Here is an 18414-nt window from a genome sequence, read left to right as displayed (position 1 = left end):
ACAACAACCAGAAGCTCCAAATTCCCAGTCACATTTCCCACACATGAAAGCGGCACAACGCGCGAGCGCTACGCAACAGTCACGTGACCAGTCGAACAGAAACAAATATGGCGCCGCGAAAGTGAGGAGTAATTCTGCTGTGAGTGTTATTAGCAAATTAAACATTGTTTGGCGATAGTTTAACAAACCAACACATCGCTACTCCGTGTTTCTGTCAGTTGGCTGTCTGTCCGTCAGAAAACAAAGTGCACACAGAGCTCTGTTTCTGTTTTTGTTTCGTCTGAATACTTAAAAGTTGACTTGGATGCTGCTGTGACGGTTGACGTTGACTCCAGACTAAACGGGTTCATTGCGCTTTACTAACTCCGTTAGAAGAGCTAGTTGATGTGAGGGCTGAACGGCAGGTGTCTGCTTAGTTTAAGTAATAGTTATTTAGGTAATAAATAAAGCCAATATCAACATTGTTTTCTCGTGTTTGACAGACCAATCCTTGGCAGAAACATCAAATAAATGAGAGGAAGAAGAGGCCAGTCACCAGCTCCAGCTCAGTACAACTCACCAGGTAATAAGCGTTTAGCTAGGTGGACACATTATAATCTAGGGTCAAAGGTGAACTATTTATAAAGCTTCATGACTCACACAATGTGCTGTGTAAACTTGATCTTTACTCTACAAACTGGTCATATTGTTCAAGCAAACTTGATTTCCTGAGTATTTTATACATTTTTGATGCACTAAAGACTGCATTCATGGATTGCAGTAAATAAACCCACTATAGTGTTTCCTCTGTAATTTAATGCAGTTTCGGTGCTAGGGGGAATAATTCTAGGTCTGTCAAAGATGCTGCAGAATAAAATTATCCAATCTGATAAGTGGCTATGGCCCTTTAAACACCTGGCATAACCTGATTTACCTTGGCTGTCCAGCCCAAAACAATGTGACAAAACCAAAGAAATTAATAAATTCTGGTAACACAAATATGTGGTGAGAAATTGGATGCAGATGCTGTTAGGCCAAAACTAAACTAAACTAACTAACTAAATTTGTTGCACTTAAACTTTATATTTGACTTGTGGAAGTTTTATCACTGTTTTGGATCTGTTTTGGTAAGGAAATTTGGCCAAATGCATTGGGATTTCTGCATTTCTTTTTTGAGTCTGTTATCATGTTCATAAGGTAAGCAGATGGATCTCCTCTGCTTAACCGCATACCATGCCATCCATTTCACAGTCTGAAAACTGGGAACCTTAAGATTAAGCTGCAGTGCTCAGGACTGTGTGTAAAATTATTATAGTCATAAATCTGTAATAACCATTGTGTTTGGGGTAGGCATCAGTTTATTTATTTTTTTGTTTATTTATGGTATAGAATATAATAGGGGTAGAGCATAATGATGAGAGCATATGATGGCCATTCCCATGTTCAATTTTGTCTCATAATTTGGTGAAAAAGTAATAATTTTTGACAAGTCGAGAATTGATAAATATGGTCAAAATCCCTACCACATTAGCACACCAAGACCTTGAAGAAAACTATAGACACATTCATGCTTTAATTTGATGTTAAAAACTTTTGACACTTGGAGATTCTGTAAGAATTGCATTTTTCTTTGATTGGATGGTGAGCATCCTGTTCTGGAAATGTCTCAGAAACTCTGTCTTATTGTCAGTCTACCTGGAAAACCAGACATGCTCTGAATGGCCTCACTCTCTAGTTTGTGGCTGTAAAGTTTCATGAGGCTGTGATTATCCTAGAGATCACTATAGGTCATTTTATACAGTGATGTCAAGTCTGAAAAAATGCTCTGACTACAATGAAATGGCTGCTATGGGGGCATCATCACACATGAATCAAATGTGGCTCATTGAATCCACAATAGTCTCAGCTTTCCAGTCAAAGCCAATTGATACAACTCTAAGACTGTTTAGGCCCCAGTCTGCACAAACACACCATCTTACAACAGGCCAAAAGAACACATTAGGACTGCATGCAAAAATCTGCATACTTTGTGCCCAAACTGCCAAACCCTAGAGTGAGAGGCCAAAGAACCCCTCTGAAAATGCCCATGCCAGATTTGCCCTTACCAAAATTGAGCCCAACTTTGGAGCAATATTTAGCCACCCTTGACAGCAACCTAGCACGACATGGTTTATACTTATTTTCCTCCTATTTCCTCTAAATTGATTCAGGAATCCAAAAAAAAAATCTATTAAAAATGTAAGCTTCACTAAAGTGAAGCGTGTTTTTTTTCCACCCACCTGTAGAAAACAGTAATATTCTGGGTTGGTTCCAACTGGACTAAAGGATTCGAAAAGTATTTGTATGTCTTTCTGTTTGTTACAGTCACTCAGCCACAAGTCAAGATGACTCCCAGGAAGCAAATGACCAAGGAGGCCGATGCCTCCTTGTCTGGAAAGCAGCAGAGCAAAGAGGAGATGCAGGAGGATGAAGTTGGAGATGACACTGAAAACAAGGTGAAGGCATGTGTAATGCTGAAATGACTAATCACGTTGTTGGTCCCCAGTAAATGTCATATGATTTTGATAATATACTCATAGTTTTAGTCATTGATCTAATTATAAAGAAAATAAAAATAAAATAAACATTTGCTGATTCTGCTTAACTAAGATCACAAAAATGCTTAGTGTTTTCCTCCACTCCATTCATCATTATAAAATTAATACATTGAAGACATCACTCTGGGCTCTGATCACTTCCCATGACTTTGTTTTTATTTTTGACACATTATACGCTAAATAATTAGTTGACTATTATGTTTTTTTTGGCATTATTACTCATTTTATCATATGAAATTGAAACAAGAATGTGTTCTGGTAGATACAAGGATTTAAGGCTGACATGAGAACTAGAAAGACAACTAATCAGACAAAAACAAACCTGAGTCCTCAGTGAACATGATACAACCACCAATTCGACTGTGCTCTGTTCTTTTAGGAAGAGCTCCCATCAACCAGAGAAAAACGCAGGAGAGGGAGAGAAAAGAAATCAGCTGTAAAAGGTACACAACTGGATTTCCAAAGTGTTGACTTGTCATCTTTTCAGCTTTGAATTGGTCATGTCTGTTGTGTAGCAGCTGGGTTCTAAGATTAAGATTGGAAAATATGTTTATTTATTTTATGATAATCTCCACCACAGAATAATCAACTGCAAATACATGATCCAGGAGGTTTGTGCTGCACCCAGAAGTAGTGTGAAATTATATCAATTACACAAAAAAAACCCTCAGTGTAATGGCTCTGTATGAATGTGTAGAGGTGCTGGTTTATGTCCTGCCACCCTGATACATGTTATGTGGGACAGGATGTCATCTGTCTCTGTGTCATAGTTATAAACAACAATACACCTCATGCTCCTCACATGAAGCAGATGATCTGATCAGAGTCTGGAGCACCTTGCATAATTATGAGGAAAAACAGACATCTCTGAAACTACTTTAAAGGACCACACCAATGATTTTGAATATTTGGTCCCTTTACTAAAATTTCCCTACAGTTTCTGCAGCTAACAAAATTGTCAACATTCGTAAACCACAGAACTGATAATTGGAACTATTTTCTGGGGGAGACTCTGTTTCAGGAAAACTAACATGAACGTCTTTGCTGTGGCCGTGTGTGTGTATCTTTCTGCAGCTAATCTCTCATACTGCCTTGGCTGTAAGCTTGGCTGTAAAATTGGCATTGATATGCTTTTTTCTGACATAAGACAGTGTGGTTTATGTCTGTTCAGAGCCAATATAAAACAAGAAGAAGCAACACAACTGTTTTTACTGCAGTATCAGGGCAATTTCAAGAGAATTCCTTCAATTCCTTCACCTTTGATCTGCATTTTATTTTCGAGGTGACCTTGTTGTTGTTTTCAGAGATGACGGAGGAGGAGATGATGGATTTGGCCCTGCGTCTGAGCGAGCAGGAAGCCAGCGCCTCTGCGCTCAGACTGCAGCAAGAGCAGGATGCCATGAAGAAAGCCATAGAAGAAAGTGTGAGTATCGACATATTTCTGAACTGAAGAAGCGAAGCGTCTTCAGAAACCTACTATCAAGTCCAGCTGACCTTGAGTTTAACTTTACTTGCATTATATATAATACAATATATATTATAATATTGGGCAGTGTTTGGGCAAGCAATTTTACCTGCTGACCACATAAAGCTTCAGTGCAGCAGCCCCTCATTTCTGCTCTCTCCCAGATGGCCAACCAGACGCAGCCGTGCCCAGACTCCCAGAGTCAAAGCCTCCTCACCGACATCGACACCTTGCCCACGCCCCTGTCCCGACGAAGGCTCCTCTATCCAAACGCAAAGGGGGCATCCTCTGGCCACCAGGGCACATCGGAGGCCACCGGTGCTTTGGAGGCAGACCTGAGCCAAGGTAAGTGAGTGAAGAGTGGATTGTCGACAGTGAAATTCATTGTTTTGTGTGTTGACCACATCATCTTTGTTGGATCAGAATCAAAGCTGAAATGTAGAAGAAACAGCAAGGCAGATGTCAAAGTGTAGCAGTGACTGACAGCTACCATCAGGCTGCCTTTGATCAACTGTTGTCGCTACCCATGGCACCCAAATTTTGACATCATTTAGCATGTCAGACAAACTTAACAATCTTAAATGTAGGGATGCACAATATTGGATTTTTTGCCAATATCCGATATGACAGTATTTTCAAACTCTTTTGCTCATTGCTGATACCAATATATTCTCATATTTTTTTTCCACGTAATTGCAGAGAACATGTTGTGGACTTAAAGTTTTACTATGCCTACTCTTATCGTGAAGCTCCACGAGTGCATTCACTGGGCTAAATAAAAAAAACGAAATCAACCTAGGTTATGTAAAACATGCCATATTTATTTTTATGTAACATTTTCTTTCAAACCAGATAAGATTCTTCCCACTGAAACAGGCTGGATGATGCTCTCCCTGAGACACAATCCTGACAACAGCCACAACCAGGGCAAATTTGTAGAAGTATGAAAGTATCAAATGTTAATGAAATTCATTTTTAAATTCACTGCTTCGAATCACTATTGAATATTTGTACTGGGAAGCTTACAGGCATGAATGTGTGCAATGTTTGAATGTGAATTTGAGTGTTATCGACATATTTTTACTTCAGTGTTGCACGTCAGATGTTTGTACTAGACCCATGAAGTGGTTTGCACTTCATAGAGATCTGTTATTCTGCTCCTAGACCTGAAGAAAAGAGGGGATGAAAACAATAATCGGAGTAAAAAGCGGAAAAGGAAAGATGGAAGTCCTTTGCTAGAGATGCCAGACTTGTCACAGACCCAAAAAATCTACTCTCAGACTTCTCCCTTCAGCTCTCAGTCTGTCTCAGTGCCTTTGGACACACAACAGGTCAGTTGGAGATTCTTTATTTTTTCCTTTTAATTTGAATTTTATTAGCCATAATGAAAATGCATAAATAACCCATAAACACTGTATTCCCTAAGTCTTAAAATAAAATAAAGCATGTGGACTGGTGTTTATCAGACACCATTATAGACTGACAGGTGCGATATTCGTCAAAACAAACGGAACATCAGAGTTAATGACTGAATCTTATTTCACTGCACATTGCTGGAGTGCCATTTTTTTGTAATTCTCAAATCTGTTCTTCAAATTTTTATATTTTGTGTCACTTGTGCAGAATTGTGAATGTATTTTCCTTTTTATGAATTTGAAAAATCCCAATGATCATGATATCAAAGGACAAACATAGAAGCTGTCTTACTGTCCTGTTAATGAAAACCAATTTCCTTGTTAAAGGTGTATTTCTGTGTTCAAGGCAGTACTGTATGTGTGCATGCCCATTTTCTGTATACATATGGTTTTGTTGATCTATGTTTGTATGTATTTGTTCACTACCGACATCAAATCACAGGACTCTGACCTCACCCAGATCGACCACTGCCAGCAACCTAAATCTCCCGTCACATTGTTGTTGCCTCCGCTGGCCTTGAAACCTGAGGTTTGTGTCACCAAGCTGAGCCAGGAGCTGCTGGACACCTGCAACACCTCAGGGTTTGTTTTATGCTCTCAGGAGACTTCGACCTCGACTCAAAAGTGTCTGCCCTCTCAACCTAAGAGCCCAACATTTCCAAAAAGCTCCACATGCTCTAAGAATCTTGATTTGTCCAAAAGCACAACATTCCTTAAAAGTCCTTTTTTCTCAGAGACTGACCAAGAAGAGGATGGAGAGGTGGCGCACAGTCCAGAATATTCTAAAAGCCCAGTATTTGGCAGGACTAATGAAAATCAGGGCTCCCCGCAAGCCTGCGAACCCAAAGTCCAAGTCTGCAAGCTGAGCCAGGAGCTGCAGACAACCTGTGAAAAGTCAGGGTTAATTTTATGCTCTCAGGAGAGTTTGGCCACCTCAGAGAAACCCCTGTCCTGTCAGCCTAAGAGCCCAGTATTCCCAAGAAGCCCTGGTATCTCCAAGAACCTCACTCTGTCCAGCAGCCAAACACCACAGCCCAAAAGTCCTGTCTTCTCAGAGATGGACAAAGTTGACGATGGAGAAACACAACAGAGTCATGGCTCTTCTATTAGCCCAGTATTTGGCAAGGCAAGTCCAGTATTTGGCAAAGCTAGCCAACATCAAATGGTCTGCCTCAGTCCACAGAGCACCGAGTACAGTGAGTGCAGCAGCAAAGGGAATTCACCAGCCAATTCAGGGCCAGACACCAGGAATCGCCCTCAGTGCCTGAGAAAGGTAAGGTGGGGGCAGTTTTTTTTTTTTTTTACCTTAGATGGCACTTCATTTTAGGAAAAAGAAAATTAGCAGCTTTTTAGGGGACAGTTTCATTTGGTCTGCTGTGCTCAATATGTTTTGGTAACTTCACTGTGTCACAGTGACTCAGTCACAAACACAGTGACTCTTGTGTTTGATCATTGGCCTTTTCACATCCGGTCTACAATGACACTAGAAATGAGGTAGCTAAGTATTATTTTTGTTTGTTTTTTTGTTTGTTTTTGTAGTTGATTTTGAGTATTGGACAAGTCAGAGTGTCAAGCTACCCCTTTAACCAAATACCTCGATGTTGACATTATGATGATATTGTAGGTGTAGCTACTGGTGTTTTCATATGATATTTAAACACAAGCGATTTTTGATAATCAGTCATTAGTAATGTGGATATGATGACCAAGCGGGTTGAGGCAAGTAACATAACAGCTACAACAGTGTGATAAGTTCAGAAAATGCCATGTCTTTACTGTGTTGCAGCCTTTAAAACCAGTAAATGACAACACCTATGTTATATCACAATATTATGATATCCAAAATCTCATACAATATTTAGTCTTATATCACAATATTGATATAATACTTATATATTATCCAGCCCTAGTATAGGTGCTGTGTTTTACCATCTCTTTTTCCCAGATGTCTTGCATGTCCAGTTTCTTTATTTTCTTTATAGCAGGTTTTTATCAGCTCTGTCATTCAGTCACAGCTTTTTAATTTCCCACTCAGCCTCAGTTCTGTTCCTGTTGATTGCAGGGAAGTGGGATTGATCATGATCAAGGTGACAAGATTTGTCATATCACTGTGCCATCCACATCAGGTATTTTCTACAATTTTCTGCTGTGTTTCTGAATAAACTTCATGTACAGTACAGATCAGGCTTATATGTTTGTACCCTCTGAAGGTGTAATTGCTTGATTCAGTTATGCATGCTTTGTTCCATCAGTTTTGGTGTGTTGGTTAATTGGTTGTTAAATTGCTGATTTGGTTTCCTTTAGGCCACAAAGAGAAGTCGTATGAAATTTCCAAAGACTGTAGTGCAGCTGGGATGGAGCTGACCAGTGACATGACCTTACACTGGTCAGACGAGGATGAAGATGAAACGGTAAAGAGGTGTTCAGTCTGAAAGTGCATTCTGCTCTCGGGGGATAAAAAGTGTGTATGGATACTCTCACTTCAGAATCAGAATCAGTTTATTTGTCACTTCCAAATACACAAACAGCATACATGGGAGCGAAATGCCATTCTCCATAGATCATGTCCGATAATTAAAAACACACACATGCGTAATAGAAACACAGACATAGTAAAAATATAAAAGGAGTAGCATTATTATTAATAAAAAAAAAAAAAAAAGATAAAAAGAGCAGCATTTGTGGAAAGTGCTGATGCATTTTAAAAGTACTGGTGCAGTTGAGTGCATATATACAATATGTCATCCCATTGTAATGGAGGGAGGGGTGGGGGGCAGCATACGGGAAGTGTTCAGAGTTCTGATGGCCTGGGGGAAAAAGCTTTGGCTGAGACGGGTGGTTCTTGCTCGGATGCTCTGGAGCCTTCTGCCAGATGGCAGGAGTTTGAGGAGGTGGTGGGAGGGCTGGGAGGGGTCAGCCATTATGTTGACGGCTTTTCTGACACATCTCTCTGTGTATATGACGGATATGGGAGGGAGAGGGACACCTATGACACCTATGGCTTTTGCCTCTAGGTTGAACAATGAATCATTTATCTCACTGTCTCTTTTTATTTCACTTTTAGAATGTTTGCTTGTACTAATTGCAGTATTGCAGTGTTACTTGCATAATTCTTCAAGAGTCAAGTTCAGTTTGACCAGGCCAGACAAAGACGCATAATTCCTCTGTACCTCTGCGCTTTGTCATGGTTGTCTGTTCTTTATTGAGCAGCATGCAATGAAAATTAAAACTTGTACTGTGAAAATTTTACTGAAGCTGTAAGTTTTCACATTTTAGCTGTGATTTCAATCTCCCATGATCCTCTATGTATGTAAATGAGACACCACATACTCTCCATAATTCAGTAACTTAATAAGAGAGATTGCTGTATAAATGTCACTTCTATGTGCAATCACTTTTTGCCACAAAAAAAAAAAAATATTGTTTTTTGTCAATATCCTATTTCCTTCCCCCTCCCTGCCTTTCTCCTTAGCAGTTAGTGGACTCGCCCAGCCCCGTCTTCCCATCAGAGAAACCTCTTCATCAGCCACACAACCACAGTGCCTCCCCAAGCCAAGCAGCTGCAGCCTTTGCTGGGACATCCAGCCCTTCCCGCAGGTAGAGACACTTAAATATTGCAGTGACCAGAAGCTCAAATAGTATAGCTATATCAGAGATGTTAAAATATTACGTGTTTGAAATCAAAGCAAAACAAGTCCTCATTAGACCTATTACAGCAGCAGCTTGCTGTCTGACCTAAAGCAGAGGTCTTCAACAGGGGGTCCGCAACCCCTAGGGGGTCCGTGGAGGTACTGTAGCGGGGTCGTGAAGTTTTTGGCTGATTACACAATTTTTTATTTATTTAAAAAAAAAAAATCCCCAATTTTTTCCCCATAAATTTAACTTCCCACAATTGGCAGCAAAAGCTATGATGAGCCTTTTGCCCTTTGCAACAACATATCATTGCGAAAGTGGATTTTCCTCCCTCCCCTACCTGAAAAACAAATGCAGCTCAAGACTGCAGCCTGAAGCGGTGTTCACATAGCGCATGCACGGTGCAGACCTTGGCCGGTGCAGCCATTCATTGCGTATGTGATCGTGGGGCGCAAGGGCGCACCGGTCTGCGCCGAGCTGAGCGCAGTGCGAGGCTGGTGCTGGCGCCTGTGCACGCTGCACGTTGAAAATTTTTTAACTTGGGCACAGCACCCTGTGACGACACCTCGGCGCGTCCAATAGGAGAGAATATTGGAATCAGGAAAAAATCTGGCAGATTTTGGCAGAATGGCAAAACAACAATGGAGGAAAGCATCATTGTGGCTTTCTCTCTGTGTGCAGCGCTGTGGGACACGAGACTACAGTCCTACTGTGATCTCATTAAAAAAGCCCAATCATGGAGAGAGATACCCAACAATTTGGGAATACCAGGTTTGTTTAAAAACTGCCAGAGATATGAGCTGTTTTTGCTTTCCACAATTTTTTTTTTGTGCAATCAAAGACCAATACTGTTGTAAGCTGAAGCAACTGATTTACTACACAGACAGGAGGTGTATGTATTTAGAAATCTAGATCATTGATATCATAAGATATGCGCTACTCTTGCAAAGACAATAGCGCGTGCACCCTACTCTGCATATGCGTGCACGCTCTGCACCCATCTGGCCACACCCAGCGCGGCCCAAACCGCATGCTATGTGAAAGCCGCTTGAGGCTGATACGACCGTTTGCCTGACAACCTCCATCCTTCCAAGGTTAGAAAAATTGTGTGCCACTCATCAGGGTCAGACATGTCATTAATGTTGGACTATGTGCGCCATCCACAGATGGCTTGAGGATGTCCCTACTACATACAAACATACAAACATAAATCTCTTAATTATTTTAATAGTTCAGTAATGTTTACAGTGTTACAGACATGTTTATTCATGGCAGTGGCACTAATAGGCCGTCACTTATTTTTGTTTCCACTTTACCTTTTGCTGTGACTTAACCTTGCACGCTAAAATAAAAACTTGAATAAATAAACCTGTGTATTATTGGAATAGCTTAGTATTGAATGCACAATAACAAGGTACATTTATACATGTCACTAGGCCCAGTTTAATATAAAACACAATTTTATACAATATAGATTGAAGGGGGTCCATGCTCCATCACTCGATCAGTTTGGGGGTCCTTGGCTTGAAAAACGTTGAAGACCCTTGACCTAAAGGAATAACTGCTAAAAACTGTCAGCATGCCAGAATCTACTTAAGTTTATACTTGCATGCAGTACTAATTTGAATAAGAAATAAGAAAAAAAGGTTACTTTTGGTCAAAGCATTAAATGTAACTCTCTGATACCTGTAGACACTCTGCACTCTGATACCTGGGTCTCCGCAGTTAAGAAAAAATTGTGTCATATCTGTGGGTTTCCAGCCTGAGGCAGCAGAGAGGCAAACACACTTTGTTTGCACCCTCTTCCTCTGCCGCATCGTCTTCTCAGCACCAGCAGCAGCTAGCACAAACCTCCACTGCTGAGCAAGGCTCCGGGCTACTGCAGAGTCAGGGGCTGGTCAGTGGGGGCCCCGTTTCCTCAGTGGGACCTGGAGGTCAGCCAACAGTGCACTACTACTGGGGTGTTCCCTTCTGTCCACGGGGCCTGGACCCAGATGCATACACACAGGTAAAGATTGTTTTCATGAAAAATAAATGTCAAAATAATGTAAAAAATAAATGTAAACTTAATTTGTGTATTGCCTGTTCAGAACAAAGTTACAGAGCATCTTACAGACAGTAAGTTAAAACTAGATGAAATACATCTTCTGTAAAAGGTGGGTGCTTGTTGGAAAAAAGCAGTGACTTGCTGTGTGTGTGTGTGTGTGTGTGTGTGTGTGTGTGTGTGTGTGTGTGTGTGTGTGTGTGCATGCGTGCGTGCATGCATGCATATGTGTGCGTGTGTGTGTGCGCCAGGTATTACTAATGTTGTGGGGACATAAATCTGTTTACACAGTCATGTTTTTGGGGGGTATGACCTCCCTTATGGGGACAAAAAGCAAGTCCCCTTAGAGAAAATGATTAGTTTTAGGTTGAAGACTTGATTTAAAGGTAAGCTAACTTTAGGGATTAAGTTATGGCTAGGGTTAGACTTCAGGAGATGAACGCAAGTCAATGTGATGTTGTGATGTCCTCTGAAGAGAGGGAAACACGACTCTGTGTGTGTGTGTGTGTGTGTGTGTGTGTGTGTGTGTGTGTGTGTGTGCGTGTGTGCATGCGCACACGCTAGGGTAAGGTTTAGGGTTAGGCATAATTTGGTTATGGTTAAGGTTAAAGAAAGGCTGTAGGCAATGTGTGTGTGTGTGTGTGTGTGTGTGTTGCTTGCTCCTTTCTTCGGTCCTCTTTAAAGGACAGTCCCAGTGATTTTGAATGTTTGGACCATTTACTACAGTGCACCCACATTTTACATGGCAACAAACCATTTTGCAAATCATGTGGGGAACTAAATATTTCACAACATATAATCAGCATATGTCCATTTTTAAATGTGAATTTTTGGTTGAAGCAGCCATCTTATATTGTTCTGCCTCTCCTTTTTTCCCTGGTGGAGGGAGTGTGTGTTTCACTCCATCCCAATTTCAAAGAGTTATCAAAACACAACACTGATGCTGCTTTCAGGAAAACTGATAGTGTATGAAAGGGAAGAAAAATTATTAAATTTCTAAATTACCATTGCTTGTTTTTGGAAAAGAGCAGAAATGTGAAGTTCATACATTTTGTAGGTAATGCAAAATCACTGGTAAGCTCCGTTTTTATGGGTTATGCTATTTCGAAATTGAGATTATCATGATAAAATGTATCACTGTTTTTGTTATCAATGTGGCATTATTAAAATGTGCTGAAAATTGTTAATTATTACTAATACTCTGGAAAAAAAAATCATCATGGCCGATATTGACAATCACAACTTAACTTATTGTCACTATGAACTGTTGGCAACCAATGTCTTATGTTAACCTCGGAAATACACAACACAAGTGTACATTTGACATAAATACAGATCCTCTTGAAAAAACATACCAAAAGATACCAAAAGTGTTTCTCCTACTGGAAACAATTCAATATCCATTGCATTTAAATGAGAGAAATGTATTGGATGTATTGTATGTATTAGATGGTAACAAGCTAACAAGCTAATATATCATCAAATGTTATTGGTGAGCAGAGTGGGACCATGTTTGCAAGACTAGTTGGTGTTAATTGAAATCCTGTTTACATGAAGCTTGACAAAGGAGAAGATGAGGAATTGACTTAATGCCACAAAAATAAAAAAAAAGTTATCATGATAGTTTGTAATAGTGCAACTAACCATTAGTTTATCAGTTTCTAGGAAAACCAGTGATCATTTCATCTCTAAGATAAAGAATAAAAATGTCAGATTTCCTGTGCCCTTCCTCCTTTGTGTCTTTATGTCTGCTGTTCATTCCTCACTCCATCCTTGTCTGTCTGTGTTCCTGCTGCAGGTGATCATGGCTCAGATGGAAGTGTATGAGAAGAGTCTGAAACATGCTCAGAGACGCCTGCTGAGGAAGGCTGAGTGGGGCGAGGCCATCCTGCCCCAGGCTGAGGTACTGCACTGCTGTTCACATGGGCTGCTTTTTCATTACATACAAGCTGCTTTACTCGCCTCAGCTCTACTTGCTTTCCTTTTCTGGGTTCTGCTTTCCACTGCACATAATACCCTCTCACAGTGAAGGCCTGTCCATCGCTTGTGGTGTGTGTTGACTAGTTTTTCCTCCCTTCTCTGCCAGAGCCCCACATGAGTGTTTTATTTTTAAAAAATCAGCTCATTATCAATATTAGTATAACTAAGAGATTTGTTGAAAAAAATAGTGAGATAACAATTTCCATGAGTCCTGCTTTGGTATTTCCTGGTTGTACGCAGTGACTGGTAGAGCTTCACTGCTTATTTTTTTTATCCGGCACCAGATACTATCCCAAAGTTTTGCCTCAAGGAAAACCAAAAAAAGCAGGTAGAGTTGAGGCATGTAGAGAGTTTCAAGCTGTAAAATATATAAAATATATATATATTTTTTAATGTTTCATTTGGGGTGCCCTGGTAGCTCACTTGGTAGAGCACATACCACGCATCAATGGTGAGTCCTTACTGCAGCAACCTGGGTTTGAATCTGACCCAGGCCCTCTGCTGCATGTCACCCCCTCTCTCTCTCCCCTGCCTTTCCTGTCTCTCTCTCTCCTGTCTACTGATCAAGAAAGCAGAAATGCCAAAAAAAAAAAAAAAAAAAAAAAAAGTTATGCTTTTTTTTATCATTGCAACTATATGGACTTGGATTTCTACTACTGATAAGGAGTCCACTTTTCCATGTATTGGTTCCAGTTCTTCTTTTGATGCCTTGCATTCGGCAGGAATCATTTTAATCTCCTGATGGTTAATATGCCAGAGTAAACATGTCATAGCAGCTGACCAATTCCTCACATCATTGACTTCAGTTTCTTTCAATTTCATTCAGTTTTGAAGGACAAATGGAGATGATTGTAGCTATGTTATGATTTTTTTTTCAGACCAGGTGGTTGGAAATGGAATGGATGAACACACATTTGTACATGTGTTCAGCTTTCCCCGGGGTTTTCTTGGGAGAAAAAGACAAACCTATGTCATTCACAATATTGAAATCCCATTTGAAGTTGGGCACTTGTGTGATAAAGATTAAACATTTGTAACTTCTTATGGTTGGTGCAGAAAACCTACTAAGTAGCAGTACATCCAATGCTTGAAGTGTTGAAGAGAACAAGCCAAAGAAAGTAATGTGTGCAAAGAGGTTCCCAGTTAAAATAAAGTCTTTGTATTGGAAATTAACATAAAGTATACTGTATATACTTTAAAAATATGTTTCATTTGTTAACAGAAGTCCCCCTCACCTGTGTCCCCGGCTGAATCACCTCAGCTGCTTGTTCCTCGAAGGTAAAACCTGACATAACTTTCCCAGTTAGTCGTCTAGGTTTTTGATTGTTTGTTTTTGTTTTAAACTGGTTAAATAATAAATGGTTCACAGAGGCTATAAGTGACAGGTGATGCATAGCAAGTGGCTTCATGCCTGCCCTTCCACCTTTTCATGATTATCAGTTCAATTCAATTCAATTTAGTTCAATTCAGTTATATTTGTATAACATCACATCATAACAAAAGTTATTTCAAGATGCTTACAGAAACCCAACAGACGTTGGCCAAATTCATGGACCAAGAGCAAGCACATGGAGATGCAGATGGAGATGAAGAGAGAGAGAGAGAAAGAGAGAGGGAGAGAGAGAAAGGGAGAGGGAGACAGAGGGAGAGAGAGAGGGAGGAGGAAGGAGCACATTACAAGCTTGCTGTACATTATCCATTACCAGATTATCTGGTTACTGAAGTCATCAACCATGTGACACAAAACACTGATTTAAAATTATTTTAATACAAGCATAATAACATGAACAACAACCTTCAACCTTAAGTGTCACCATTGCAATAAACACCTGGTAAAACTGCTATTCAGCATTTCACTCTGACTCAACCACCATTTTAGCAACAAATTAAAGTAATATCGTAAAGATCATCTGTGTTTTCAAACTCGAGCTATGTGTTTGGATGCACTTACCAAGCAGTAAGGACTTTTTGCCACAAGGTGTTGCTTGTTCATTTGATGAAAAATTAATAGAGTGGTTTGGACTTAACATCATATCACTTTTTCTTGAGTTGGAAACGTATACCTATAGAATATAAACTGCTGAATGATAGTAGTAGATTATAGTAGATTATACTACTCAGAATATCTGTTCCCCTTGATGTGTGAGCTTCTGTTCATCTGTTCCTTAACCCTTTTAGACATGAGCAAATTCAGCAGATTTCACTCAAAAACATGGGAACAAAGGTGATGAGCAAATAGGCAAGAAATGACCTTAAAATTTAAAAGAAACCAGTGAAACCAGAAAAGTTACAAGGCAGTTACCAGAAAATTATGCAAAAATAGTTTCAAAATTACAAAATTTTATCAAAAAAATAGCAACAAATAGAATAGAAAACTTAACAGAAAATTATCAAAAAGTTTAATTACAAGAAAATACACAAAACATACCGCAAAGTCCCCCCAAAAAATAAAAGCCAGAGTGTGAAATAAAGCTTGTGTCAGTGGGTTAATGTGATTTCAGTGAGGTAGATTGTGCAGTAATGTAGTGCACATGAACTGATGTGGTCTGTAAATTGATGTCAACACATGTGCAGGCACGGCCTCAGATTAAGAGACAAAGGACCCAGTGAAGAGCTGTCTGCCCCTCCAGCTGAAGAAGAGGAGGAGGAGGAGAAGAAGGAGGGTGAGGAAGATGAAGAAAATGGAGAGATAGAGAGGAAGAATAATGGGGAGGAGGAGCCAGGAGGAGGAGAGGTGGACATGTCTGACTGTGAAGTTTGTCCAGGTATCAAAGCCATTCCGTCTTTACAAGCACATTTTTGCAAGATTTTTAATGAACTCATGAACGACTCTGGTGTAAACCAACAAGATATCAGTTTGGGAGATAAAATGCAATTATGTTTTTTATGTTGGAAGGGATACGGTGGATGAGAGAGGATGTTTAAAGATTTATGAGGGTTTTATTGGTTGAAATTTTGATTTACAGCCACTACAGCGACTTTCCCCCTGGGCATCAGTAAAGTATTTCTGATTCTGATTCTAATAGTGACGGATGATGTCACTATTTAAGATGCTCAGTTTTACAGGAAGTAGAAATTACATCAGGTCATTTCATTGGGACTTTAATAATATCTACAGTATGTTAATTCATTTTTTTTATCACTGTAATTATATGTATTATTGTCCTAATATCCCGTTAAAGGAAAACTCCAGGAGTTATTTTGTGATGAAATGTTGTAATTTCTTTCTTTTTTTTTTTTTTTTTTTATATTGGTGAGCCCACTTCTCCCTCTCAGCTTGCCCATGCTTCTGCTACAGTTAGTCATTTCCTACTTCTCCCAGAATGCCTTTCAACAGCACCCAGAGAACAGGCACAAACTTGTTGTATTCAGGTGCAATCACGTTTTCACAGGAAAGTGAAAGTAGTCAGAAGAACAAAGCTGGTGTTCTTGGTTATTTAAATGACACTGCTCTGTGTTTTTTTTTCCTAGGATGGCAAAGGTATGATCTAATTGACTTAAATTAATTCTCTACAGCCTTTCCCTAATGTTAGCCATAACCAACTTATGCTAACCCTAACCAATAAGCCAAAATGTAAAAAAAAAAAAAAAAAGATTTTTCCATCCTTGGAAAAGTATTGTCATCTTTGTTGTGTTGTGCGATGGTGTGGCCAGAAAGGTATAATTGCTAAACATCAGTGCTCATTTTACTTCTGTTTGTTTTGTAAGAAAAATGCCATGAAAATAGTTGCTATGCCGATGTCTCAAATTTTGACACTTAACATCTTCTTGCTACTTTTTAGTTTGTAATGAAAACCTGGGGACTCCGACAGCTTGATGATGCAGAATGATGACTCCGCTCAGCTAGATATCATGATGGTTAAATCTCTGATATGGTTTCATCTCTTTGTACCATCAGAGACGCAACTGAGTGAAGATGACGACAGCACACAGCTGATTGTGGCCACCAACACTGGAGCAGAGGTATGTGTGTGTTTGCTTAATTTTGATAGTCTTCTGCCCTTTGAGGTCAGGACTTTTTAAGGGTTTAAATTAGATAGATAGATAGATAGATAGATAGATCTTTATTGTCATTGCACAATCATATACGGTATAATAATGCAACGAAATTAGGGCTCAGTACTTTCAGTGCAGGGCAGAATAGAAAGCATCGTGCAACCTGCTAGTTGAATAGCCGAGTCTCTGATATCAGAAAAATGCAACAGTCACGGAAACACTTGTTGGATGTGATGTGCAGGCGCAGTTTGTCGATTTTGTTAGTTATGGACCTGGCATTGGAAACAGCGATTTTGCTGTGCATATGAGTTTTTTACATGTAGTTGTTTGTTGTCTTTATTGGAAAAGAAAATATGGACAGACAAACAACGTTGTGCAAACTGTGCCCACCTGGTAGTTTATGTTGACTAAGACAAGCTTTGACAGGTATTTCAGGTAATTATTTCAACCACGCCTGCTTATATATTTCAGACAGGGTAAATTAGGGGATTAGATAAATACCTGAATGTTTTTTCAAGTTTGTTTCTCATAGTCGGTGCATTAGCTGAGTGTTTTAATTTGTTTCTCTGTAGTGGAAACCAGTCTGATCAGACCTTCAGAGGTTTTGCCACATGCAAAATAACATTAACAAACCAGGAAGGAGCAAAGTTTTAGGTCCTGGAAGTCATGAACAGTGATGGGATTTTGTTTCTTCAGTGCCCTGCGGGTTTCCATCACTCTGCACACTTCTGTTAACATCTGGAAGTCCAACTTAGTAAAGTCTATAGATAAACAGGCAGTCCAGGTATCTGAAGGCTTTGTTAATTTGATTTAGTTCTTTTCTTACTGCAAGTTCTTAAATCTTATCATTATTAGTGTATTAACAGTAGAGGTCCCCTTTTTTATATTTGACATGAGAAACATAAAAGTAAGGTGATGAGATTTGGTTCATTTCACAAAATCTAAAAATACAACTTAGATGGGAATCTACAAGCAGGTTACAAATGTATATATATATATGTATATATATATATATATGTATATATATATATATATATATATATATATATATATGTATATATATGTGTGTGTATATATATGTATGTATATATATGTATGTATATATATATATATGTATGTATATATATATGTATATATATGTGTATATATATATGTATATATATGTGTGTGTGTATATATATGTATATATATATATATATATGTATATATATGTGTGTGTATATATATGTATATATATATGTATATATATATATATGTGTGTGTATATATATATATATATATATATATATATATATGTATATATAT

At 39.1% G+C, this 18414-nt stretch overlaps 1 protein-coding gene across 4 annotated transcripts in view; it reads left to right on the top strand.

Annotated features, from left to right (window-relative positions):
• Positions 1–70: 70 nt before the first annotated feature.
• The window catches only part of uimc1 (ubiquitin interaction motif containing 1), a 28596-nt gene continuing 10252 nt past the window's right edge, over positions 71–18414 (top strand). The window contains exons 1-16 of one of the 4 annotated variants that reach the window (XM_030069382.1): positions 71–139; positions 483–562; positions 2344–2474; positions 2956–3019; positions 3881–3999; positions 4206–4386; positions 5206–5372; positions 5899–6729; positions 7519–7582; positions 7761–7867; positions 8932–9053; positions 10851–11097; positions 12932–13036; positions 14336–14391; positions 15688–15878; positions 17012–17076. In XM_030069382.1, the coding sequence (XP_029925242.1) occupies positions 511–562; positions 2344–2474; positions 2956–3019; positions 3881–3999; positions 4206–4386; positions 5206–5372; positions 5899–6729; positions 7519–7582; positions 7761–7867; positions 8932–9053; positions 10851–11097; positions 12932–13036; positions 14336–14391; positions 15688–15878; positions 17012–17076 (2502 nt within the window). In that variant the 5' untranslated portion in view covers positions 71–139; positions 483–510. The other 3 variants (XM_030069379.1, XM_030069380.1, XM_030069381.1) reach the window with 3 other exon arrangements.

Source organism: Myripristis murdjan, chromosome 14, assembly GCF_902150065.1.
Source record: "Myripristis murdjan chromosome 14, fMyrMur1.1, whole genome shotgun sequence".
In the NCBI taxonomy this organism is placed as follows: Eukaryota; Metazoa; Chordata; class Actinopteri; order Holocentriformes; family Holocentridae; genus Myripristis; species Myripristis murdjan.
The sequence above is the reverse complement of the archived record's forward strand: the minus strand, read 5'-3'. Positions and strand labels throughout refer to the sequence as shown.